Source organism: Sardina pilchardus, chromosome 14 (assembly GCF_963854185.1).
Source record: "Sardina pilchardus chromosome 14, fSarPil1.1, whole genome shotgun sequence".
Classification (NCBI taxonomy): domain Eukaryota; kingdom Metazoa; phylum Chordata; class Actinopteri; order Clupeiformes; family Clupeidae; genus Sardina; species Sardina pilchardus.
In genome coordinates this window covers 34,254,883-34,281,729 of record NC_085007.1, presented here as the reverse complement: position 1 = coordinate 34,281,729, position 26,847 = coordinate 34,254,883, and the positions used below count along the sequence as shown (strand labels likewise).

Genomic DNA, 26,847 nt, shown 5'->3' with positions numbered 1-26,847 from the left:
AAATAGCCATACCCATATTTCTCTGTATGGAAATCCTGAATGTCTCTGCTGGAACAATACAAAGTTAAACCCCATCTCCGTCCTATATTCTAACCGATATACCATCCAGTATATTGCCACTACCTACCCGAATCAGTGCAAACCTATAACCTCCCCAATAATAATAGTAAATATAATTAGGTAAAAATAATAGTTTCCGCTTTAGGGAGAAATCCCAGAATTCCACTACAGCTAAGGAAAGTGGGAGCTACGTTTTTCGACTCAAGCTTATGTGTGGAGACTTAAGGCGAGACACGGCAGTTGAAAACATTGTTTTTGTGACCTCCGGTCAATTTCGAGATTTTGTGCTAGTTTGCTACCTTAGCATGTATTCTACCACCCTACTACAACAACAAAGTCCGATTTGCACATTTAGGTGTTTATTTCACGAACTTTTGTGTGCTCGCGCCTATGTATTTCTCCACATTTTCTCAAAAGTTCCCATTCTAAAATGTCATGTACTCCCGCGAACGTGATCCAAATCATATCGTGTCTCACACCGTTGGAAAGCCCTGCTCCTCCTGCATAACGCCATGCAATCCAAATATGGACATTTCCTTTGTATTGGCAACCAATCGCGAAAGTTCAAAGACGAGTCTAAGCTGAGAACGAATCTCATTGGCTGTGTTTTAAGGCTGTTTTCTCAAAACTAGTTATATGCGGTTTTGAGTCATTTTCCGGTAGATACTTCTCAGCCTCTGTAGCACCTATCTACACCAAACTTTCCAGTTATACACTTAACAGTATTCTGAAGACATTTACAGAGGGATTTGTTAATACATCATTCCTGGCCTGATTTATGTGACATGTTAATCAAAAAAGCATGGCAAAAATCGTTTTTTTAAGGCTATGGACAGTATATTTGGATTTCCTAGGCAATGAAAGCAGATATCCTGAAATCCTTCTGTAATTTTATTGTAATCTTGTTTGTAAACAACATGAAAGAATAATTTTGCACCTGGCTTTATCATATGCTCAGATCTATCTACCGGAAATATATGTAAAATCATGCATATTTAATGAGATAATGCCTCATTTGCATAATTAAACATACACATTTCAAAAACTTGTAATACATTTTTTTCTCATACTTGTGTAAGTAATCAACTGAGGAAGTTTCATGGTGATACCTATTATTTAAAAATTTTACCCTATTCAACTGTAGTGTCTCGCCTTAAACTGGGAAGTTTGGCCCACTTATAGCAGTTAACAATTCTAGGTCCAATTAATTACATCCAACACAAAGTGTTATAGAAAGTATTACTGTGTGTTTCATTTAACTATTGTTCATAGTAAACATTTAATTAATTTAGGCTATGGGTGGTATAGGTGAATTATTACCACACAGTTACTATTTAGAACTACGTAATCCTTAATTGAGATTTCATTGAAAGTGATAGGTTGAACTTTTAAAAAGGGGTTTAAAAACTATTTTTGTACTTTCATTTTATTATGTCATACTGAACTGAATTCTAAGAGTTAAAAACAAAGGATACAATAAATGTTTTGTGATTGTTGCATTATGCATAGTATTTCATTTAGGATAAGCTATATCAAAGCAGGTAGAAGTAACTGTAGTCACTTGACATTTCTGAGGATTTACATATTTCCACCAGGGCAGTGGTAAAGACATTCTTCAGTGGAGGCACCACAGTTAATCACGCTATCAACATCTTCTTACCTTTTCTTCTGTTATTACTATTCTTTAACTTTATGGTAGACAGCGAGTCCAGCAAATTGAGAACCTAGGATCCTGTTTATGTTTATGAATGTGACTCCAGTATATGTTGAGACATACGGGTGGAAAAATAGGTTACATTTATATAATGCAAATGATTAAGTTAACAATATCATTGAATATGTTGTTCAAACAAGAAGAGCGAAATGGTAAACTTTTAAGAAATCATCATCCACATCATAGTTTGACTCTGTGTGGGGTTATGGACTTGACAGTTTTGTATGGAATTGCCCATACAGTATACATACATATATATATATATATATATATATATATATATATATATATATATATATATATATATATATAAATATATTAAGATTTGACACATTGCAGTTTTTTAATGCAGGGATTATTTATAAATCAAAGAATTGTGGGTAGATGTAGGTGAACTGTGCAACATGCAGTTTGTGGACAAGAGGCAGACGTAACACACAGATATTTGGGTTTGAGGGGGTGTTGTGTGTGTGTGTTTGTGTGAAAGTCTTCGTTGCTGTTGCCGTTGTGGGTCAACTCAGCAACATGCAGTTTGTGGACAAGAGGCAGATGTAACGGACTGATGCTTCTGTTTGAAAGAGGTGTATGTATGTGTGTGTGTCTGTGTGTGTGTGCCTTGTTGCCGGTGTACAGTATTTCTGAATATGAATGCTGTCTGGACAGGAAATGGCATAGCTTTTATCACATGCAACCAATCCAAAATCGATTTCATATTCAGAAACGTTAACCAGTAACAGCCTGGTTGCTTTGACATATCAACACCAAATTTCATCCTATTACACCATTTGAACAGGTGATTCGTCCTGTTTATTCTACCATCAATTTGAGGCTATAACACATTGCAACTTACTCAACAGTGAGTAAACAGCAGATGTTCCCGCAATACTCCTAACATTACTCGTATTTGTTCCAGAAACATGCCTAGTTCCTTAGGCTCCTTCCTTCTTTCAGTGGTTACGTGTTTCATGCTGGCTACTCGTGAACAACTCATACATAATTCAACACAAGGTCTACAGACCTTAGAGGTGTACATTTCATTTCCATACATCAAAGCGTTCGCCCATGGCAGCCAATGAAATTCGATGGCGAAGCCTTCAAACAGAAAGTGAGGTCAAATCTCGGAAACGCTTTGAGGTGTCAAGACCATATTTGGTGGGATGATTTTGGACACCATCCAAAGTAACCTCAGTAAATTTGGTGCAATTTGGCCACTAGGGGGCGTCGCAATTAGCAAAAATGCATTTTGTCTCATACGGTATCTCTTTATGTCTTTGGGATGACATCCACATTTTTACATTGGAGGTGCTCTGGGACATACCAATGATGAACCTAGGCAACCCTTCACGTCAGTGTAAGAATTCGGCAATCGAGGGCAACGCCGCCAAACTCGAAGCAGCTTCGCGTCTTGGCCAAACTTTGGCGCTTTGACCTGAGGACGAGCGGTCGCGTCTCCTGCCGGGCGCTGTCGCGGTGCGTCTGAGCAAGCACACTTCGCACTTCCCACCGGGAAATGCATTCTAGTTGCTTCTGTAATCTCGGCTTCATTGAAAATGAGGGCTACCCTCAATGACTCTTCATGAATAAATAAAGGTTGAATGAATGAATGACTAAGTTGCTAACATTAACGTTAGCTGCTGACTAAAGTTGCTAGCTAACAACGCCCCCCACCCCCAACTCAATGTGGACTGAAATGTTTACTCCTATTGGCTTTTACAATATTTCACTTCAATTACTTATTTCTACTTATGTTGTTCAAACATGTCATGTTTAAATCAGTTTCATTGCCAAGCAATTCTAGCTAGTTGTGTTAACCTAGAACGATCAATAGTGCTAGCTGTTAACGATGTCAGTATCTTTAACTCTGTGGTAGCTATCGATAATATGATAATATGCTGTTTACAAAATACAAACAATAGCACGGTAATGTTAAATCTTACTTGTGAAGTTATCTTGTTTCCTCATCTCTGCCATTTGCTCGTTTGAGCAGGAGTATGCAGCACACAAGCCCGGCATCCTGTCTCTTCCGTATGTGTTGTCCCTCGACGTTCACCACTCCAAGATGGCGGCCGTATTTCTCGCGTCTCAGCAGCCAATGCTCTGTCTAGCGTTCTATGTCTATGGGTGGCCAGCCCCACCTGCAGCAGCTCTCTCTCTCTCAGGCTTTAAGCATACAATCTCTCTGTGAAGACTACATATCCTGTTAAACTGTTTCCTCTTTCCACAACTGTTTCAAAATAAAAGTCCTCACTGCAATAATACACTATTAAATCATTTAACCATTAAAACTACTCAACTATTTAACTGTTCAACCATTCCAACTGTCAGTTATCATCAACTATGCCCCCAGTCAACCACATGAAACCTCCATGTACCTAGCAACCAACATAGCAACCATTAAAATGAAGCGTTGATGACCATTTCCATAGCAACCGACATGATTCTACTACAGTAAAGGGCCGTTCACACCAAGAATGATAACGATAACGATAACCATAACCATAACGATAAAAGCATCCACACTGGCCAACGATAAGAAAAGTCTCTCCTCATGTTAATGAATGTGATGGCTAGAATATTATGGGTTCTGATTGGCTGTTAGCTTTTTATCGTTCTCAAAATCGCTCTGGAAGTGATCAACAACGATATCGTTCTTCATGTCGTTATCGTTATAGTTTAGGTGTGAACGTTGTCATTCATATTAACAAGAGCGATATTTGTTTATAGTTATCGTTATCGTTCTTGGTGTGAACGGCCCTTAACTTCTTTATTCCTGATAGTGGCCACCATGGATACCCTATCAACAAATGTTTCAAAATAGAAGTCCTCACTAGCAAGTTAGTTAGTTAGCATGTTTACCATTGTTAGTATATTTAGCATTTTTAGCATAGCTGCTAGAAATGATTAGCTGAATTAGCTAATCAACCTAGTTAGCATTGCTAACATAGTTAGCATTGTTAACATTTTTAGCATAACTGTTAGAAATGATTAGCTAAGTTAGCTAATCAACATGGCTAGCATTGTTAGCATTTTTAACATAACTGCTAGAAATGATTAGCTAAGTTAGCTAATCAACCTGGTTAGCATTGATAGCATAGCATTTTTAGTATAACTGATAGATATCATTAGCTATGTTAGCTAATCAACCTGGTTAACATTGTTAGCATAGATACCATTGTTAACATAGTTAGCATTTTTAACATTTCTGTTAGAAGTAGCCTAATTAGAAAAGTTAGCTGATCAACCTGGCTAGCATTGTTAACATAGTTAACATTGTTAACATTTTTACCATAACTCTTAGAAATCATTAGCTAAGTAAACCAATCAACCTGGTTATCATTGTTAACATAGTTAACATTTTAACATACCTTTCAGAAATCATTAGTTAAGTTAGAACTGGAATGTTTAAGCTTTAAACTATCTACCTTCACACTAACTCTCTTTAAACTATGCAACCACCATGTTTACCTTAGTAACAATATCTACATTATCTATCTATATAGTTTTGCTTTTTCATGCACTGGAATTACTTGGAATTGCATTTCTAGTTTTAGTGTTTATTGTCCACTACCCATGGCAAACATAGTTGAAACGTTCACTCTAAACGTATGCATTTTCAATCGGCTTTCACAATCAGCTACAGCTGTGCTGATGGTCACCATGAAAATGTGTAATGTCTACAGAACTGCTTTCACTTCCCTGAGTCGCGCACGCAACATGCCCAACAATATATTGATATTTAGCAAACACATGTATTTCCAGATCTCAAAAATTATGAGGTCCAGATCTCAGTGGCCTCATAGCTGCCTAGAGCCATGCCTAGTAAGCCTAATGATAGCCTAATAGTTATGATATTAAAGGGATATTCCGCCATTTTTGGAAATACGCTAATTTTCCACCTCCCCTCGAGCAAAACAATCGATATTTACCTTGTTCCCGTTCATCCAGCCATTCTGTGAGTCTGGCGATACAACTTTTAGCTTCAGCCTAGCACAGATCATTGAATCGGATTAGACCATTAGCTTCTCGCCTGCTAGCTTCATGTTTAAAAGTGACTAAGATTTCTGGTCATTTTCCCATTTAAAACGTGTCTCCTCTCAAGTTAGAAAGTGCAATAAGACCAACTGAAAATGAAACCTGGCGTTTTTCTAGGCTGATTTGACATGGAACTACACTCTCATCTGGCGTAATAATCAAGGCAACTTGCAAACGTACCATAGGCGCAGTGATATCGTACGCAGCATCTGAAAATAGTCCCCATAGACAACAAGCAGTAGTAGTGCCAGTAGTTTGCAAGTTGCCTTGATTATTACGCCAGATGAGAGTGTAGTTCCATGTCAAATCAGCCTAGAAAAACGCCAGGTTTCATTTTCATTTTCACCACGCGTGCGCTAGAGCCACCAGTGAGCGGCCAGTACTGTAGCTCAGGTCGGCCCACTCATGTTTTTGTGCCACATTATTCCCTTTTGGAATTTATTTTGTATTATTTTATTGACACACATCATACTTCATACTGGATTGTAATTTTAGATATGTTTAAATATGTTGTACTGTTAATAGTATGTGTAGCAGACACGTAAATGAATTGCTACAGGCTGACAAGATCCTTTGCCCGCCCCTAATTTGTTGTCCTGACCCACAGAAATAAAGCCTCTTCATCTGCTACCCTCATCGCCAGTTATTACCCAGCATTACACAACGTACGTCACATATATATGTATATATATATAATTTTTTTTCAGTTTTGAGTTAAAGAGGAATAATGCAGGATTGGCGATTTCATCTCTGGTTTCAGTTTCGTTTTTCGTTTTCGCTCGTTTTATGCTTGCATATTTCTCTGCAGAGCTTCCCCGACAGCTTGTTTTATGCTTGCATATTTCTCTGCAGAGCTTCCCCGACAGCTTTAGCGTGTATATTTATACATATATAGGCTATATATAAATATATAAATTGCAAGCGTGGTTCTTCTTGTTCCTTTCGCGTCTCTGACTTCCAGATGTAAACAGCAGACGATCGTTTATCAGAAAGTTGCAAGGTTGTAATTAGCGGATAGGGACACTAGGGGCGGGAGGAAATGTGACTGTTTTCGATAAAACTGGTCAGTCAAGCAAAACAACGATTTCTAAGCGATTTTATGACTATGAAAAAGTTGCATAGGGTCTCTTTAAGCGTGTTTGGTCATAGTGCTCTGTCAGACTGTAGAGGGGTGTGTGGAACCCCCTCTGATATCCCCTGATGGTTTTTATGGTGTTTTGTCCATTTGTAGGACATGTGCTGAGCACAAGACCTCAACAGAAATGGACCAGTATGTGTAGACATTTTAATTTAGACTAATCCACTGCAGTTTGCAGTTGACACGTTGAGATAAATTCCCAGATAAACCTAGTTGTCAAGTAACACAGCATGAGACAAGGGAGACACCAACAAATGATTTAGCTAAGATTAAGTCATTATGCTTTTTTGGCATCCTGGGCAACAGCGCTGTGTGTTGCCATCTTGCTAGGCTGTCTGAAAGTTCATAGCTGGTATCCTGATGCCTGCTAAAGCAAGTGACTTGTTAGACAGTTCAAAGCAACAAGACAACAAGCAGCTTTCTTCTATTTCGGACACAGCCCCTATGTATCAAACGAATAACAGTAGACAACCAAAACTTCATTTTATTTGTTTTAATCATCAATTATCATTATTATTGCAGTGTACACCGGGGTTATTATGGGAATGCAATAAAATAAAAACATAAAATAAACTGTAGCCTACTTCAACTATATAAAAATAATGTCAAAAATATTATGTGATGACTACATTAAATGCATAAAAGAACCACAGACACCTTATCTGAAAATATTAACACTGATTTATAACGGAACAAATAAACTGTCACATACTGTTGCCAGTACCTGTAAGAAGGAAGAACATCCAAACACACATCATTCTTTTCCTCTACATTCATTTCCCCAAACACCAAATGGAATTATGACAGCCTGATTGACCATTATATTAAATTAAGATTGAAACAAACTGGCATTTAGTAACCAAAATGGCACAGTCGGGCACTCAGATAGACATGGACTGATACAACACAAAATCAGTGATCTACACAACGTTTCATACCATACTGATTGGAGTTAACTCTTCAATTTATTACTGGCAAGACCAGGAACAAGTAATCAGACTAGTATGACTTTCAGCTCAGCTAAATGCTGGACAGACATCATTGAGTGTGAGTATCTTCAGGCTGTTAGCTTTGACATGCATTAATAATCCCTACAATTTCCATTCATCAGCAAACATCTTCTTTCAGTTGTTACCTCTTGTTTATCTAGGCTGGATATCAGTTTAACCCTCAGTCCCGCTCCTCAACTTCTGTAAAGATGTTACTGAGGAAGTACTCTGATATCTTTGTGGGCTCCTCCGAGCGATGCCTGATGCCTGACTGTCTTGATTCAGATGAGTTCACCTCAGGATTCTGCTGAGAACATGTGACAAAACAAAACAAAAATAAATGAGGTTCACCATATTAAAAACTTCTCCCAAGCCTTACTTTCATAATTTACAGCAGGTTTTCTACTGATATTGTGATTCATTGCTTCATTACACACACAACTTGCGATATTTTTATGATTTAAATGAAATGAGTTTATTTGAACCGTATTGTGATTGAATCTCAATGGTGAAATGGGTGAGTATCTTCATTTTGTTTAAATTGAGCCATTATCCAAGTATAGATAGCCTTTAGCTTATTGGGATAGGGTAGATGCAAGATATTTAATAGATGGATGAAAATTCGGAAAGGGCTAGATATATTATCAATTAGAATGGCCTACTAAATCAAATGAAATTTGAAAACAATGTGTCATTTAATCATTTAAATACATTTAAAATGTATCTGTAACGATACTGCCACCATCTGGATTCACCAAGCTTAGCCAGCTTTAAACCCTTTAGGTGACAGTCAAAATTGTGACAAGCAACGTCACAGATTACAACAGATGACAGATCCAAGAAGGTGACAACTTACAAATCTCTCCACCACTAGTTGGCAGACATCCAGAGATTCAATTCAAGCCCAAATTTAATGTACAAAGTTTTCAGGAAGTACTGCATGCGAGAAATGCACACAGACAACATATTTCCTTTTAATAACATGGAAGCAATAGGGGCCATAGCTTTACACAAATTGAAAAAAGTCTTGGGTCTGTAATTCACCTATTCTGATTCTGAAGGAGAATATCTGCCTTTTGGAGATACAAGGATACAAGGATGTTTATTTGTCACATGCATATGATTACTAATGTAAAGAATGCAGACAAATTGTCAGATTATGATCGATTGTCCATTGACAATAATAGTCACGGTGCATCTGTGAATGGAGGTGCGTCTTTACGTGTATACATCAGTGTCCACTAAACATACCATCTCCCCTAAACAGCTGCAGGTGTCCGTAAATGATGTGGTACAGACAGTAGGGCTAGTAAAAATAGGGCTCTGGAGAACTACAAAGTCACCCGTGAAAGGAACTGATTTGACCAGGCTACTTTATTGTATAGTAGCATAGGTTTTGTGGTTTACATGTGACTGTTTTCCTGTTTGTTATGTGGGTGAAAAGACAAAAAACAAAAAAATTCAACAACCAGTATTTACTGAAAAGTGCATAATTCGATGTGGTTGCCATCCAGTATTAAACCAGACCCTGGAATCTTTCAGATTAGGGTGTCTGCAGGTTTTAACAAGTTCAATTTTAGACTTTTTTAGACATTTTAGACCATCATGGGTTAAATTTAAGACCTTTACGAAGTATTAAAAAAAAGAAATAACGATAGTTGCTAATGCTACTCTGTTAGCAACTTAGGTGGTTGGCAATGGATATTGCATTGCAACCACAAACTTAGTAACTGACTCAGCTCGCGTACCGAGACACACACACACACACGCGCGCGCATACCACCCCCCCCCCACCCCCCCGCAATAAAACGTTCAAAGCGTTTTTTACGGCTGCATTGGTCAGCCAAAAGTAGCCTACATAGTACTATATATGCAATATCTTATAATAGGGGTGTCAACAATAATCGATTCGGCAATGCATCGCAATGTGGGGCATGCACGATTCAGCATCGATGCGGCAACGTGCCATAATCGATTATGTCATTATTTATTTTCTGGCCTCGAGTGCAATAAAGTTGACGTTTCAATGAATTCCAGTGGCATTTCCAGAGCAATGTTGCAATGACATGCGCCGCCTGTACAGTGTTTCCCCACACATACTCATTTGTGGCAGTGCACCACAGAATTACGCAATTCAAAACACGCATCTTATTCGTAAAGGGAAGCTGCATTTCCTTCCCCTACTCTCCCTTCGTCTCTTGCTCACACACACAGCCACAGCCCCTCCTCTCCGTGCACACTGCGTCTGTCCCCATGAAAGATTTCCATTGTAGACTATGCGTGCAACTTTACAGAACAGTAGAAGTAAAGCCCCTTTTTTGGTAAACAAGCCTACTCATAGCGCTGATGTAGTCAGATCTTGTTGCAACGCCAATAAGACTAGTCTAAGCTAGGCCTACATAATGGCAACATTATTTTTTATTTAGGCCTATAGGTCATTAAGAAAACAAATGTGTTGTTGTTTGTGTAACCCAGACATCAGCAACTTTCATTTTAGACGATTTCACTTCTCGTGGCAGCTCCCTCACGGCTGCAACTTCTGAGTCGTTAGTGCTTTTTAGCGGTATGTTCATCAGGTCACGGAGCTGCCTGAGCATCTACGTCAACAATGAATGAGAAATTATTATTATCAATTCGCGCAAGTGCGCCATGCTACACACATTTCCCCCCTAAACATACAGGCAATGAGAAGCCTTGAATTAATAGTTTTGTATCAGACAATAACTATAGGGACAATTTTTCGGGACAATTAGGGCAGGATTAGGGATCGGGACAACTGCTTGTATTTTGTGACTGTCCCAAATTATTTGGTCACCCTAAGGAAACTGAACAGTCCAACCAGTAGACTATGATAAGCTAGCCAACTATGCTACTGTTTACAATATTATTTTGAGGCTTTTAGCAGACAGCTGAATTAAAGAGGTGTAGTTGAAATATGAATAGGCTATAATATGCATAATGTGAGCTGTCATGAATATCAGAACTTCAGTATTTTCTCTTTATATCAGGATATTGGCTAATATAATACTCCAAGGTTTGAAATGTTACTTCATACAATTTCTAGGCCCCCTCTAGGACAAATTTGCCTTGTTGTGTGCAGTAGAATTTTGATGCATCGCAATGCATCGTAGAATCGAATTGAATCGAATCGTTACCTGGTGAATCGTAATCGAATCGAATCGTGAGTGCAGTGCCAATGCACACCCCTATCTTATAATACAACAACAACTGACAAGGAAAATGACATTAAAGGCCCTACAGCCCTAAAGGCTAACGTTAACTTTACCTTTAGTTTTGTAAACATAGGCTGAGCTTACGTTGCCTACCTTGTTCCAACTGAAATAACTCCTAGCTTTGGCGCTTCCATCCTTTCTGTTTTCGTTGTTTCATAAAACGTGTTATATCCATGACGAGTCTTGAGTTAGTGAATTAGCCTAACATTGTCTGCTGATAACCAAATATAGATGGCAGAGTAGAAGTCAACAACAAGTAGCCTAATTGCGTGCCTGCATGCATGGTATTCTCTCTCAAACAAAATGTGAGCACGTGCAATAGTTCTGCATTAAAAAAAACCATTAATCCTTTGTCAATATTTTGCATTGAAACATAGTCTAAAATTGAGTTTGAGTAATTTAAGACCTAACAGTGCAAAATATCTCTATATTTTAGACTTTTTAAGACCCCGCAGACACCTTGGTCTGGCAACGAATAATGACAATGCCCCAACTCGAGGGGCGGCACCAAGCATACATTTGAAAATCTCACTGCACACAATTGGATAACACAACCAATGTTTACTCTGACTGATTCTGGACTTCGACGCAATTGGATAACACTATGACCAAAAACGAAAGTTGTAGCGCTGTCGTCATCAGTTTAGCTCGCCCCTGGCTCGCCTATATCAGATACACCTGTTTGATTGGTTACCGCAGATGGTTGCGGTAAACGTGCATCATTGCTCGTGGCCAGAGTATCTTGCGGACACAAATCAAATTGTGCTCTCCTGAGAACTCTGGATTTCCAGGGTAATTCAGTGACATCATAATATGCTAATTAGATCAGTAAATTGACCCCCTTCATAAACTTCTGTTCATACTTAATGATTTTCACATTTGCCGAAGGACTTTATCTCGGACCACTTTCAAGCCATGTACTTTTGAAATTTTTGTATAAAAATCCAATGTTGCTTTTTTACCTGGTGCCTAAAGGGTTAATGTCATAACCCATCTTGTACACCAGCTGTTGTCCTAAGCCTTTATATGTGCTACCCCAAAAATAACTGGGTAATTAATTAGAGCTGGGCACCAGCACCAACGGTAGCAACAACATCGAATAACAATATGGATTTTGGTGCCTCATTTTTATGTCACTTAAATCTCTGCCGTTTTTTTTCTTAATACGAAGCATCCCTGCACCTCATGTGCCATCTCTAACGTCTTGCTCTAATAGCACCACATCCAGATACGGCGAGCTAACATAAACACTAGATATATACAGTAGGTGTTGGATTCAATTGGCCGGCTTGGCCGGTGAATCACGCTTATTTTATTGATTTTTCCCTGGTGAAGCTGCAATGACCCAAACAACCACCAGGTGGCACTTGTGAGCAGGGTTAGGAATGTCGGTGTTACGGATCTCGATGGGATCATCAGATAGATAGATAGATACTTTATTGAAAATTCAAGGATAAACCATAGATAAACAAATAGCACGTCATCACGAGCAGGCAGTTTATCCAATTTAGCCTACTGCAGATGTGACTCTGATTCGACAAATAGTCAATCATAAAACCACAAGCCTTCTTCTGCGCGATCCATAATACAATTTACAAAAACAAACCTTATTTCTGCGATCAGTTGAAGACCAGTTATTGCTCCACAGCCCTAAGTTCGTGTTGATTTGGGAGAGTGCAGCCTGCAGCTCTTACTGATTTGGGGAAAGATATCTCCCTTCGGTAGACTACGGAAACGAAGCACAGTGGTTCAGCTGTTTCGCGTCAGTACATAGCGTGCGCGGCCAAGGTTCGCACATCACCCTTCCATGTCACTTTTGAGTAAAAGGAGGCATACCACACATAACAATGGATTAGACCCTAAATATATTTAATTAGCCTACTTTATGTCGAGTGGCCAGGAACACGACATCAGTTTAACCCTATGAGCCAGACGGACGCAAAGTGCGTCAAAAAACACACCCATTCTTCTCTGTTACATTGCTCCGCGATTATTTGTCACAGCGAGATGAGACGAATACTGCACCAAAGAGCAGAACCGGGGCTTTCCAACAAGACTAAACACTTGTCTGTACGATCAAGTATGAAAATAAAATAAAATCATGAAGTTAAATCAAAGTATATCATATTTACAGTCTATATTGCTCTGCGTTCACCCAGGCATGCAGCACTCTCGCTTGAATTACTCACGCACCCGGCATCACACAGACATGACACATATAACAGAGCTTTCCATTGATACCAGTCATCGACTTTTGTGTTATAAAAACAGACGAAGTGACAAACAAATCATATGTCATATAGCTTCGGCTACCATTACTCTTGTTTGATTTACTCATAAACAGCTATCAGAACGTCGACGATATGGCACGCATGTCAGATGAAAGAGTAGAGATAGAGCTATCCACAGATACCAAATACAACCTTCTAGGCCATAAAACAGACGAAGTGACAGCAAAATAATAACTTCATTTAGCTCCACTTACCCCATGTTTTTGTGTGGCATAATAGCCTATGTTCATAATCCAACGTTATCGTGTGTTTCTCTATGGCAAGTCACGTTCATAATACGGTTTTGAGATCCTAGCAAACTCCTGTATGGTATCCAATTCAAGACTCATATTGCATCCAAATTTGTTTGACAAATAAACACTTTTTTTGCCTTTACTTTGTTCATTGCAATGCAGTAAAAAAGATTGTAGAGAATCATCATCTGTGCACGTCATGTGCGCTACCACGCAAACAAGTCAGGTCAGATCAGCTAGTGTTACAAATATGGAGCGCAAAAAGTGTAAAAAAAAGTCATTCTCATCACTAAATAAAAATGGCCATTTATTTCTGGAAGGCACACACCACATATTTCTGTAAATTGCTCAGCCCCAAAGTATACCTCCACCATGGTTCTTATATTGCCATTTTCAGGACAGTCAGGTCTACACAACCATGAAAGTCATGTCGAGCTGTAAGCTTGCTGTGGTGAGATACACGTCGAAATGTAGGAATTTGTATAGTATGCTTTTTAAATTTTTTTTATTTAAAAATCTAAATCAAATCAATGCAAGTATTTATACATGATATTGTGGCAGATCTGGGTAGCCTAGACTGTGCTGAAAAGCAATATGTAGCATGTGTGAATGGCACTTACAGTGACCAGGATAAATGCTTCTAACTAGAGGTAGTGAAAATGCCCTTAAAACAGCTTAGGGCTCATAGGGTTAAATAATAGCTCCACGGCATTAGATAGATAGATAGATAGATAGATACTTTATTGATCCCAAGGGGAAATTCAAGATTACACATTTTATTTGTTAAAATTACAAGGTTATTTCCACGTTTCACTGTAGTCAGAAACAAAAGCATGTTGATTGCATACGGGTTTAGAACCTGCAATGAATCGATAACGAGTCTCCTGCTTTAGCCACTGCACTAAGGACTAGTGTGCATGAAAAAGTGGGTTTACATTCCATAATAGAAGCTCACCAAAACTCAAACCAACACGCAAATTAGTGTAAGGTAACACAAGTAGCAAGAATGAGCCCAACAGGGGAGTCGGTCTTTAACTTAGCCTGCAGTAAAGCGCAATCATTGAGTCATGAGAAAAACATCAACTTAGTGATTTTTGGTTGGGCGCTTGTGATTTTTGGTTAGGCACTCCTGACACTGACGACATCACCAACCGCAACTCCCAAGGTAGTTTACGCCACAGGTGTGACAGCCCAGTCCTTGTTTGCAATTGAGAGTTTGAGAGTTTGAATTACTTTTTCTAGAAACACCAAATCCAGGGAACTTTCAAGGTTGCGATGCAAGTTAGCATACAAGGCTTTCTAGAAACGCAGCCCAGAACAGTGAATGCTGAATGCTTAGACAGTGCTGTGCAGAGAATTAGACAAATAGGCTACATGAATTGGCTTTAGTATTCCTCATTGGCGTTTTCTCTCCATGTTTGATGATGATAAACAACGTTACGTTTCTCTTACATTGCACTAGCCTACACCGTGCAGGAGCACTTCAAGTGAGACGCGAACCTCGAATCCTCAGGTCAAAGTATGCAACGCTACCCATTGAGCTACTCAATTGCAGACACGAAAAGGTGCAGTTTCTTTGCCAGATGCTTTACATAGCCTACATTCGCAAAGAGCAGAAACAATTTAATTTAATTTAGGCCTACAATGAGACGTTACATTTAGTTTACATGCAGTGGTGGTTTTGATTGTCGGTGGCGTTATTGTATCCCTTAGTTGCAATGCAATTATTCCCTCGCATAACAGCTGTAACCACACGTAGGCCTACATTTCACTACATCGCGACGTGAAATGCCACTAAAAGTGGTTTGTAAATATGTCTTGGTGAGTTAGGAGTCTTCTCAAATTACTTTAAGCTGTCCTAGGCTATGCCTCGTGAATAGGAGTCCTAAAACGCTAAAGTGCTACAGCGGACTGTTATTGTTGTAATACAGCTGTAATACATTTCATGCAGGGCGTGGATCATGCAAAGCGTGAGAGAAACGGCCATCACATTTCGACACCTACTGTAAGCTTAAAGCAGAGGGGTGTACCACATAGGCTAATGGACAGTGGTTGACACCTCGTGTGAGGCCATGCCAAATATCTTACTGTAAAGCAATATCACAAGCTCTTGTCAAAATCTAGCAATAACTACACACAAGCAACAAAAGGCTATGAAACAACATGTCTGCCTCACAGAATGTAACCAATATTGTCCATCTCCAGTAAGCTTCCCCTATCAAGAGCTTTGGGTACAACATGGGTACATGAAATGAATAACAATTCTCTGATATCTGAGCCACCAACTTGTGTGGCTGCGTGCACAGTATAATTTCGGTAACCACACACAGAATCCCGCTCCAAGTTTTTTTGAAAAGTTTGCTTGCAAAAACATAAATATGAAGGTAACAAACATCTGCATTGATATCCCTGAGCTGTCAAAGAGGCTACGGAATGTACTACACATCCCACCTTATTAGGCTACCTGCTTAACGACTATGAGGGCAGTGGAAAGTGAGAGCTACACCAGACACGTAACTGAAGCATTCCGTTCACGACACGTATGTTGCAGCAGTTAATAATCACTATAATCAATGGAAGTAGCTACACCAGACGCGACAGTGGTGCATACATTCGAAAAAAATAGACCCATCTTCTAAAATGGATTATACGCGTCGCGAACGGAACGCTTCAGTTACGCGCCTGGTGTAGCTCCCCTGTAACGCCGGCGATCCACTAGCACGCGATGCGAACTCTATCCCCTCTATCTATCACACTATCCCCATCCATTTCAATGAGAAGCGAATTCGCATCCTGCATAGGGTACGTGTTGCGTCGAGAGCTGTGGTTGCGGTGCGTCGGAAAAGTTCAGCAATCCCCAACTTTATTTTAAAGACATTTTAATTAATCCGTCCATAGCGCGAGCACATCGCGAGGCGAGTATCCAATAGCAGAGCAGGTCGCGCCTGACGTTCAACAACATTGCGTTTTCCGGTAGTCTTGGCTTTACCGCCAGTACATTATTTGCCATGATATCTGACGGAAAACTGATTATTGGAGTTTTAACTTTTCCCTGTATGTATGATTGGACTCATAATGTGACAACATAATGTGCAATGAAGCATGGAGGAAGATAGCGGAGATTGTTGATGATGATGGTGAGTGTAACTGTTTTGAAGTTGACGAAAGTAAACTACTTTTTAACTTGTTCAGATTAGACTGGTAGCAATTTGGTTGTCAGTGAGAAATTAAACTGCTACCGCTACAGTTGGCCAATAATTTAGCTTTTGGTTGGTTGTATACAATTCGCCGTACCTGTACTGTTTCCACCCATTAAAAAGGGAACGCCTACCAAAGCGTCTACGGGGAGGGTAGCGTAGCGAATGAGTACTGCGTTGCGGAGTTCGCATCGCGTGCTAGTGGATCGCTGGTGGAAGGCTGCAATCGCACAGTCAATCGAAGTAAATAACAGTTGAAGCAAACAACTTTTTCAAGTAACGAATCCCGATTGCCACTCCGCTGCTGCTGTGGCTTTTGCTAAAGGCAAATGCATGAAATTACAAGGCTTACAGTGAAAGACGTAGGCTATAGCTTCTGATCCTATAAAGATAACGAAATAAATAGTTTATTTTAACACGGTGGAGAATGACGCATTTGGCGCTTCAGTGCTGTAGCCTCGCAAACAAATTAGAGCTGGAATTTCTTAGTCGTAACAATATCCATTAATTTGTAGCCTAAAATTTTCTTCTTAAACATTATTAGGCTACATGTTTTACGTTCAATGTACAGTAGGCTACACTGCGAGACATGTCGCCTAAGACAATAACACAGTACGTTTCAAGGAGGACCTATTTGAGCAAGACGGTAGTCTCAGACTAATACGTCTTTTAATTTTGCACTGTTTGGCTGACAGCCTCTAAAGCACCCTACATATGCACCAGTTCTAGGCTCAATATCATTTCTTATATTTTAGCTTAATCTACAGCAGAAATAAGTGCCTCCATGTGGGGGCATGGCATCACGATGGTTGCTTTCCATCGTGATGTCTGTCAACCATCACAACACTAACCGACATCTTTTTAAAAGTACCAATTTAGCACTAGTATCGGACAAAACCCAAAGGATACCCAATCCTATTCATAGTAATAGCCAATGTTAGTACCATTAAAGTCTTTCTCTACAACATTATTATTGATACATACACATAACGTAGCGCAGTCAAGGCAGCAATTTCACTGGATCTAAACCAGGGGTTCCCAACCTTTTTTGGCAGGACTGTTTTGATGTTAAAAAATGTTATGTTATGAGAGAGAGTGCATCTCATCTCCAGTTGATAGCAGTGTTTTCCCCAAGTGTCCAAGCAATCTTATTTGTTTGCTTGACTAACTCGCTTGGTTGTTTTGACACTTTGTCTGGAGCATTATTACCCATGATGATCTCATATGGATTGTCTATGTCTATTTCTACAGTTAGATTGTAATGAAGGATCCGATTTTACACTATGCAGGTTTAGGTATTTTTGGTGACTGTAGAGATCCCTCTAGAGTTGTGAATGTATGTTATTCGGATATTGTAAATAACTGCCCATGTACACAATGCAAATGTTTTTGCTGTGGAGGTGAAGGATTAACAACAGGCACAAACTATCTCCAAAGAGCTATATCTACTGACAAGGTAATGTTTCACAATTCTCGCCGGGCGCCTCTCTTGCAAGTTGCATGGCTGGTTTTCTCGGTAGGGACTCACTACGCCTATGCTGTTTAGCCATGCTAGGTGAACGGTTTGCCTACTACCAGTTTGTTTACCATCAAATTGGCATCGTCAGGGTGAAAATCTCGCATAGTGTAATGTATTTTACTGGTCAATTGTAAGATTCCCAATTTCACAGGCGACCCCACATGGGGTCCTGACCCCATGTTAGGAAGGTTAGGAAATGATGATACAAACCAATCTAACCATAGAGGTGACCATAGTGGTGGCTTTCTTAATCTATTTAAACATTTTTACAACATTGCTAAGACATTAGTTCATTTTGGCTACCAGGTAAAACATGTTTAGATGGCTATAGCCTACATTTAAAACAATGTGTTGGCTAGAAATGATGAAATGATGTACTGTTGAAGCCACTTCCAAAGTTTGTGTAGATCAGGGGTCTCCAACCTTTTTGGGGATGAGGGCTACCGGAAGAACTCAAAATCATATGGAGGGTTACTCATTTGAAACAAACAGCCCCTCACAACGTTTTATGCGAGGGTTATCCTACGGAGTCCTGGAGGTGACATGAAGAAAAAAAAAACAAAGTATGAACTGGGGACAAACACTGACTAGGTTTGCGAGATCTTGACTTTGTTTTGCGAGATATCGAGTTTCTTTTGCGAAATCTCACAAATGTTGGCTGACCAATAGCTCGTACATACCTTCAGATAAATTCTTTATTACAAAACCTGGCTTTTTGGATTTTAAAGTTCATATTCCTCACTAGAAGTAACAAAATATAAGGCAACAAACCCTGAACTTACTTGTTAGTACAGAAATACTGCCTTCGATTAGTTAGCTCAGCCATCTTGGATAACATTTTCAACTTAACTTTCAAGCAAAGAACGTCATGCTGCCTTTACTTGGCAGTCGCTTTGACGCTTCCCTCAACATTTGTATAAAATAGCCTTCTTGTCTATTTTGGCCCCGCCTTGCTCGTGGCAGCAGCAAGCTTGTCGCTTGTCTCTGGCAAACAAACGTCCACTCCCGTTGAAAATTAATGGTACTCTGTCTCTTGTGGCTAGTGTGACTGCAGGGCAAAGGAGGCATCAGTTAACTTCATCTATACTGGCTGAAGGCCTGGCATAACAGTGTAGTTATAGATACATGTAGACAAATAAGTTATATTTCACACTGCATTGTGTAATAAAGAATTAATGAATTTCCCAGCCGCCTAGCGTGCAACCGACGCGCCTATAGGTGAAGGCCCACCTACAAAGGCCCAAAACGCAAAGCTTCGCCAAACACACACAAACACAGTACCAATCCTCAGTACAGGAGGGAGAAGTAAACACAAACACTCTTACGCGCACACACAGACCGGGAAAACAGGAGACATATGGGAACCGACAGAACAATCCAAGGGGGCTAATAGCCTCAGCACTACAATGTGTTTGAACTTTGACATCACATTCGTTTCACCTGAGAACAGACTAGGGGTGGAAAGACAGAGGTCATGTTTAACACTGACTGACAAGTGACGAGTGATTGTGTGAAAAAATCTGAGGGAAGATATGTACATCACTCCATCCTAAGCCTCAATTTCAATTGTCAATTTGATTTTAGAGGCTCTAAAAGTTTCGTTTTCTTTAACTTGTTTAGTTGATTCTTCAGGGCAGGGAACAAGCCACTGCATCCTGCAGTGATAAAGACCAGGGGCTCTATTATCAGGATCAAATGTGCATTGTCGCAAGTCAAACGCGCAAGTTTCTTTGGGGGCATTCAGAGCACAAATGGCTATAATGATGGCGTGAAAACAGAACATTGCGCTCAGCGCACAGTGAAAAGGGGTTGTCTTAATTTAGTTAATTAGTCGGCTAAGCCTTCCCAAATTTTATGCTGGAAAATTGTGAAAATAATGTACATGATGTGTGAATATTATTTTCTAACACGGATAGTTCAGGTCCTTGATGATAATTGGCTGAATCGCGTTCGATGCTGCTATAAAATCCAACACAAACATACACCTTGACCGCATTTCATTAATGCGCTCCCACAACTTGCACAAAAGTTAAATTAGCTGCGTCTCGATGTTGCATGGCAACCATTCATATGGAGAAAATATTTCTTGGCGGAAGAATGATTATCTATGAATACATCGTTACATTTTTCGTTGATGCCTTTGTTTAATGAAATCTTGCTATCGACGTAAAGTTACCGTTTTAGAAAAGCAATAAGCCACTCGAGTCCGTAGTTTACACTGATTTTAGAACAGCTGAGGGGGGTTTTAGGCACTAGCCTACGGTCTCTCGGGGCTTATGACTTAAATAGATGATTTCAGAATAAAACGCAGCAGCCGCAGCAGTAGCCAGAAGCCAGTTCTCACTATTGATCATTATCATTATTAAATTTCCCTTGTGTGTGTGTATTCACACCAAATTGGCATACCATACCGTACCCTCCCAATATGCACAGCATCCCATTAGCTGCCTGCCATCAGGCTATTTACAATTTTCTAATTTAAGTAAAGTCAGTCAACACGTTATCAAAATGAACGTAATGCAGAGCTATATCCACGTGCACACATTTCGTTTGAACAGGAGAGATTACGCACGCAGGCGCGCAACTAGGCTACTTGTTGTTTTCTTTTACTCGGCTATCAGCACACAATGTGAAGCTAATTTACTAACTCAATAGCCTACTCATCATGGATATCGCAAAAACAAACAATACAGAAAGGATGGGGGATGGAGGCAGCAAAGCTAGAGTTATTCCAGATGAGCAATAACAAGGTAGACAATTGTCAGAACGCTACAGCTGTTTAATGCCAGACGTTAAAAGTACGCAAGAACAAAACTAAAGGTAACGTAGCCATAAGGCTGTGTAATGTTGTCTAAATGAGCAGGTCAGTGTTACTAGACGTTGTTGTTGTATTATTGCTTGTGGATGTTGTTATGCTATGTAGGCTACTTTTTGCTGACTAATACACGAACCTAAAACCAAGAAACAGACAAGTATTATATAATTATATTCGGGCTGCGTGCTCCTGCTGATGAAAGAAGTAGGATGTGTGCGTGCACTGTGCACTCTTCCATATCCCCAAGTCTCATGTGCTCATAAAATAGCCTTTCAGCTATGCGCAAATGATTCCCGACTAGGTTTTTCCTGGTCAGTGGCGCACTTACTTTCTGCATCCATATATTAGCAACTGGCGAGCTTTGCACCGGACCACACCTCTTCTCTTCACTGACACGCCCGTTAGGGCGCAATATCATCTCCTATCTAGAGAACGTGCATCTGCTGGAAATATGAAGGATGCGCTCGCAGAGAATAGTAATGATAGGTTACGCAAGTCACGAAAGCTCACTGCGCGGTCTGCATAATCGGGCCCCAGAAGTTAATGTTACCAAGCACGCACAGTGATCTAGTCTTTTGATTTTAGAATAGCCTTCCAGTCGGAGCAAAAAATAGCCTAGGCCTTCTCTTCACTTTAATCTTTTAATTAATATAATGTAGCCTGCAGGGTGGGAATTATACCAAGGCCATGCGGCCATGGCCGCCATTGCCCTACACTTTGGCCTTGATGCCCCGTGAAAAAAACCCCATCGTACGGCCACAGTGGCCTTTATGCCCCTGACTTAGGGTTGCCAATCATTCAGTATAATACGGAATCGTCCCGTATTTGACACATAAAATGTTGAACTGATACGGAACGCTCTTTGCTCTTTGAGTGAAATTATGTCCGGTACGTAGCCTGGCTAGCGCCTACCACTTCTCAAATGAGACGCGCAAATCACCACGCAAGGCCGTGTGTGAACATCCAGGCTATCCGGTACGTGCTTCACCTGATAATTTGCTGCGCAATTGATCACGCAATCGCAGACCGACAGAAAAAGAAAGCAAACATTTCTGCAATCAGGAGGAAATGCTAGCTAATTCGATTTGATTAAACATAGAGCCATACAATTAAGTGGTGGTATGAGCTTTCATTGAATGCATGCGTGTGCACGTTTGCGTGACAGAAACTGAAACTACACTATAAACGTTAGTGGCAAAGCTCTGCTTCCGCATTTAATTATTTAATTTCATTTAATAGAGCAACGTGGATTCCCGCAACTTCCCTACAAACAGGTCAAACATTGTTTAGCATTGAGTATTGTTTACCTGATGATTGTAATTATATAGCCTATCTTACATTAGTAAAGCACACCCCTGATGTGCATAGTTTTCACAAACTTTTTGTAAACAATTTTGGCACAAACATTGACTGCTTTGAAGTGAAAGTGCATGTCTAACAATATAGCATAATACTAATTGTGATATGATAATCATAATGATGATTTGATAGGGGGTGGGGTGAGGTATGTGTAGATGGGCCCTATGACCCCAAAGTCTGCCATGATTGGGCCTCAACTTAAAGAAGTTTGAGGCTGTGTTAGTGTTTCTCAAAGCCTACAGCGGCTAGCGGGTCTATGTATTTGTGTCGAGATAACCCTGAAATGTAAAAGCATCGAATTTTACTCAGTGGCCTTTGTGCCCCTAAAAAAAAAAGAAGGTGAGTGAAGGCCAAATGGCCTTGCCCCTAAAATGACGAAATTCCCACCCTGATCACCACCAATATCAAGTTAATGTTAATGTAGTTAAGGCTACAGATTGTTGTCTACATTCTTAAAATGGTTCTTGTCTATAGTTATATATTTTAAAAACTTCACCACAGAAGATGTTTTTAGAGCGTGATCTGCAGACGACTTCTTGGCTATTTTTAGAGGGTGCGCTGCGGGCGCCTCATAGGCTACCTGATGCCCGCGGGCACCGCGTTGTAGACCCCTGGTTTAGATCCAGTGACATTGCAGTCATGGAAACGGAACGTCACAATTGGTCAACATCAAATTTAAACAAAACTAGTATACTCATGAAGATTTGTCCTGAGGAGGGATTTTCAAGACATTGAGTTGGCTAACCTGATTTCCTCAGGTATCTCAAAAAGTATAACAGCATGTCCTGACAGGATGTGATGCGAGCACACATTAGAGATAAAATCCATTTAATTACACTGTTTTCTATTGGAGTGTCCTGACTGTAAGCGACGCCAGCAGCGTTTCTATTTTACTTCTGTCGCTTGTGTTGGTCTACTATTTTGAATACATTTTTTTAACAGATCCAGTGTAGACAGACATACAAAACAGTCACTCACTCGGATTCTACTAGGACATTGTGAAACATTAACAAAAATACATACCTGAGTGTCATTTTCATGCACTATGATTATAGAAAATAATATTATAAGAAGAAGCCTAGTGATAACAGCACAGTGTACTTTCATGCACTGTAATAATGGCAATGATAATGAGCAGCCTAGTGATGACAGCACAGTGTATTTTCATGCACTGCAATAATGGCAATGATAATGAGCAGCCTAGTGATAACAGCACAGTGTATTTTCATGCACTGTAATAAAAAGTAGAGGAAGAGGAATAACAATACAGTGCATTCCTTTGCATGCACCACAATAATAAGAAGCTTAGTAATAACAGTACAGTGCATTTTCAGTTTCATTTCTTGCACTGTAATATAATATGGAAGGGTAAGAAGCCTAAGAATCCTATTCAAAAGCATACTGGGGCCTCTGTCACTCAATAAGCAATAATAAGTGTCTTGTGCATGAACTATCATGTAGCATTGACATTTTTTTTGCCGTCTTGGACTTTTCATGTGTCAAGCCGTACAACTCCTCTTCTCCCCTCTCCCTCTGTCTCTCTCAACTCTCCCTCTTACCTCCTCTCTGTCCTGTCATTCAACTCCTTCTACTTCCCTCTCTCTCTCAACTCTCCCTCTCTGCCTTTTTCTATCTATAGTATAACATTATACATCACCATTGATATGCTTATTAATACCAAAGATCCTTAAGAAGTTTTTCAACCGTCTCTATTAATACTAACCATCATGACTAACAGTAATACTAACCCACTCTTTATCTCTTTCCCCCCCTACACCTCACCTGTGAGGTAAACCATTACCATGAGTATACTAGTTTTGTTGTGCCTGGCACTCATCACACCTTAAGTCCCATCCCTATGACTGCCCTACAATCACCTGCCTGGGTCCCCTTGCCCGGATTGCTGGCCCATGCATCCTAGCGACTCATTACTTTCCCTAAGAAAATTACAAATTTTTTTGGGCCGTTGGGTCGTGGATCTGTCCGAGGTTTCTTCCTATATGTATCTCCAATTCTAGGGAGTTTTTCCTCGCCCCTGTTACTCATGGGCCCACTCTGTAAAGCGTCATGAGACGTGTAATGTTTTGCCACTCTATAAGTGAAATTAACTTTCACTTATAAGTGGGGTACTGAGCTGATCTACCGATGTTTGAGCTTAGGATCTTCTCACTGTATTAAATTTGCAAATAGACTTTGCCATATTATTAAATTAGCTTAAAGGAGAAATCCACCGAGTCTTGTCTTTTAAATAATGGCCCTAGGAGCAAATGCAGTGAGGCTCAAAGAGGAGTGATGTGATCACAACTCTTGGTCTTGGAACCATTTGAATCACCATCTTCATCAGGCAAATACTATGAATCAACATTTCAAACGTAATACACTTCAAATACTCAAGATTACACAATTACATTAAAAAACCTGTTTAATTTGCAAAAGCAAGTCGACTAAGATCTTTTATTGCATTGACTGCTTACCAAAGAAGGAGTGTGACAGGAGGAGGTGATTGGTACAGCTCTTTCAGTGCCACAAGTAGATCTGTTTGGTGTCAGATTAGCTGTATTTGTCGAACTGCATGTAGTTAGTTCAGTTGCTGTTGGTATGCACGTCCTCTGTGATTGTATAGATTTGACTTGAGTAGGTCTTGTAGCAGTCACCCCAGACACATTCTTACTGGACATGAAGGAGAGGAAGCCTTTTGGTTTTCTTCCAGGTCTGCAAAACAGCAAGAAAGCCTAATGACACTCTATACATTCGAGTTTCACTACATGAAAAGAAGCATTTCATGAAAAGAAGCATTACACTTATTTATCTTCCTCAACAATGGAATTCTCTTCTCTGATTGGCTGATGGGGTGGCCATTAACTTCGTATAACCTGCTACCTTTGAAGTAGTTCCCGTAGCACACTTGAATATTAATTCGCCAAACTCGTTGCGAAGTTTAAATGAACTGTCACGTTGCATCCAAGATGAAATACAGACGTGCAGAACCATAGTAACATTGTAGCATATGACGGAGGTGGATTGTAGCTAGTTGGATGCCATGTAGGCTATAAAAGTAGCGATCTTTCCAAGTTAAAGGTAATCAGAATCCTGGGATATGCCCGCTTGACAACGGGAGAGATAGAACTAACGACTGGCTTTTGGCCGTAGCAACCAGCCATTTAGAACTAACGACTGGCCTTTGGCCATAGCAACCATCCATTTTAGAACTAGTAACGGCAGTTTTGTCCTGTAAGTAGAAAGTTGATATGTGGCGGAAAGTAGTCCCACAGTCAAGACAGTTTTAGCGATGTTAACAGACGCAATGGTGGAATAAAACTATGTTCTAAATATACAGGTTATGAATACAAACGGGAGATAAGCGGGATAACGGCCTTCGAGGTCGACCGGTTCGATGGAAATAATGGCACGGCGGTCGAACCGGTCACCTCGTTGGCCGTTATCCCTTACATAATCTAAATAAGTGTAATCAATCTGATATCAAGATAAAACATTTGGTATTATTATCAGTATAAAAATAATTACCTAGTGCTTTCTCGTAAAAAAACGCTTGACTTTGTTTTCATGAGACGTCTTAAAACTAAGCAAATTTGGCTGCCAGTGTGTTGAGAAAATTTGTCTTGATAAGACGTCCTAAAATAAGTCAAACTCTCATAAATTCAGTTAAAATGATCTTACGAGAAAGCACTACGTAAGTCTCTTTATGGATTAGATGTTTTGATCTCAATATAAGATTAATAACACTTGGTTAGATTTTTTGCAGTATTTGCAATATGGTTAGGATTGTGTTGTTCAGGGTCTATTCACAAACAACTTTAAGGCTAAAAGTAGCTCCAAACAGGCAGACTTAGGAGAAACTCCTAAAAATAACAGTTGTGTGTAGCAGCCAATAAGCTAACAATGGGCAACGATGTATTAATTGCCAATAACTTAATCATTTTGGTCATTTCAAATGTAATAAAGTCCATAATATAATACAACTGTGAATAAAGTAATACATTTTCTGTACCAATAACACAAACAACTTTTTGCCAATCATGTAATAAGTTATAACATTATTGGTTGGTTATTACATTATTGGCTTGGTAAAAAATTGGAGCCAATAATGTAATATCAGTCTATTTGGTCATGGTTATGGGATTTGGCAGATGCTTTTGTCCAAAGCAACATACAAATAATAACAATACAATAGCTACATTTAACAGTAAACAATTGAAAAAGTTGGAAAGACCACTTTAAGGAGAATAGCAATAATAACCAAAAATGT

At 39.7% G+C, this 26,847-nt stretch overlaps 1 protein-coding gene across 4 annotated transcripts in view; it reads right to left on the bottom strand.

Moving 5' to 3' along the window:
- Window positions 1–7,431: 7,431 nt before the first annotated feature.
- zgc:162472 (uncharacterized protein LOC553495 homolog) overlaps window positions 7,432–26,847 on the bottom strand; it is a 138,734-nt gene continuing 119,318 nt past the window's right edge. For 3 of the 4 annotated variants that reach the window (XM_062554604.1, XM_062554608.1, XM_062554606.1), the window contains 2 exons: window positions 25,055–25,292; window positions 7,432–8,240 (listed from right to left, as the gene is read on the bottom strand). In XM_062554604.1, coding sequence (XP_062410588.1) covers window positions 8,115–8,240; window positions 25,055–25,292 — 364 coding nt within the window. In that variant the 3' untranslated portion in view covers window positions 7,432–8,114. The remainder of the gene's footprint in view (window positions 8,241–25,054; window positions 25,293–26,847) is intronic. The other variant, XM_062554605.1, reaches the window with a different exon arrangement.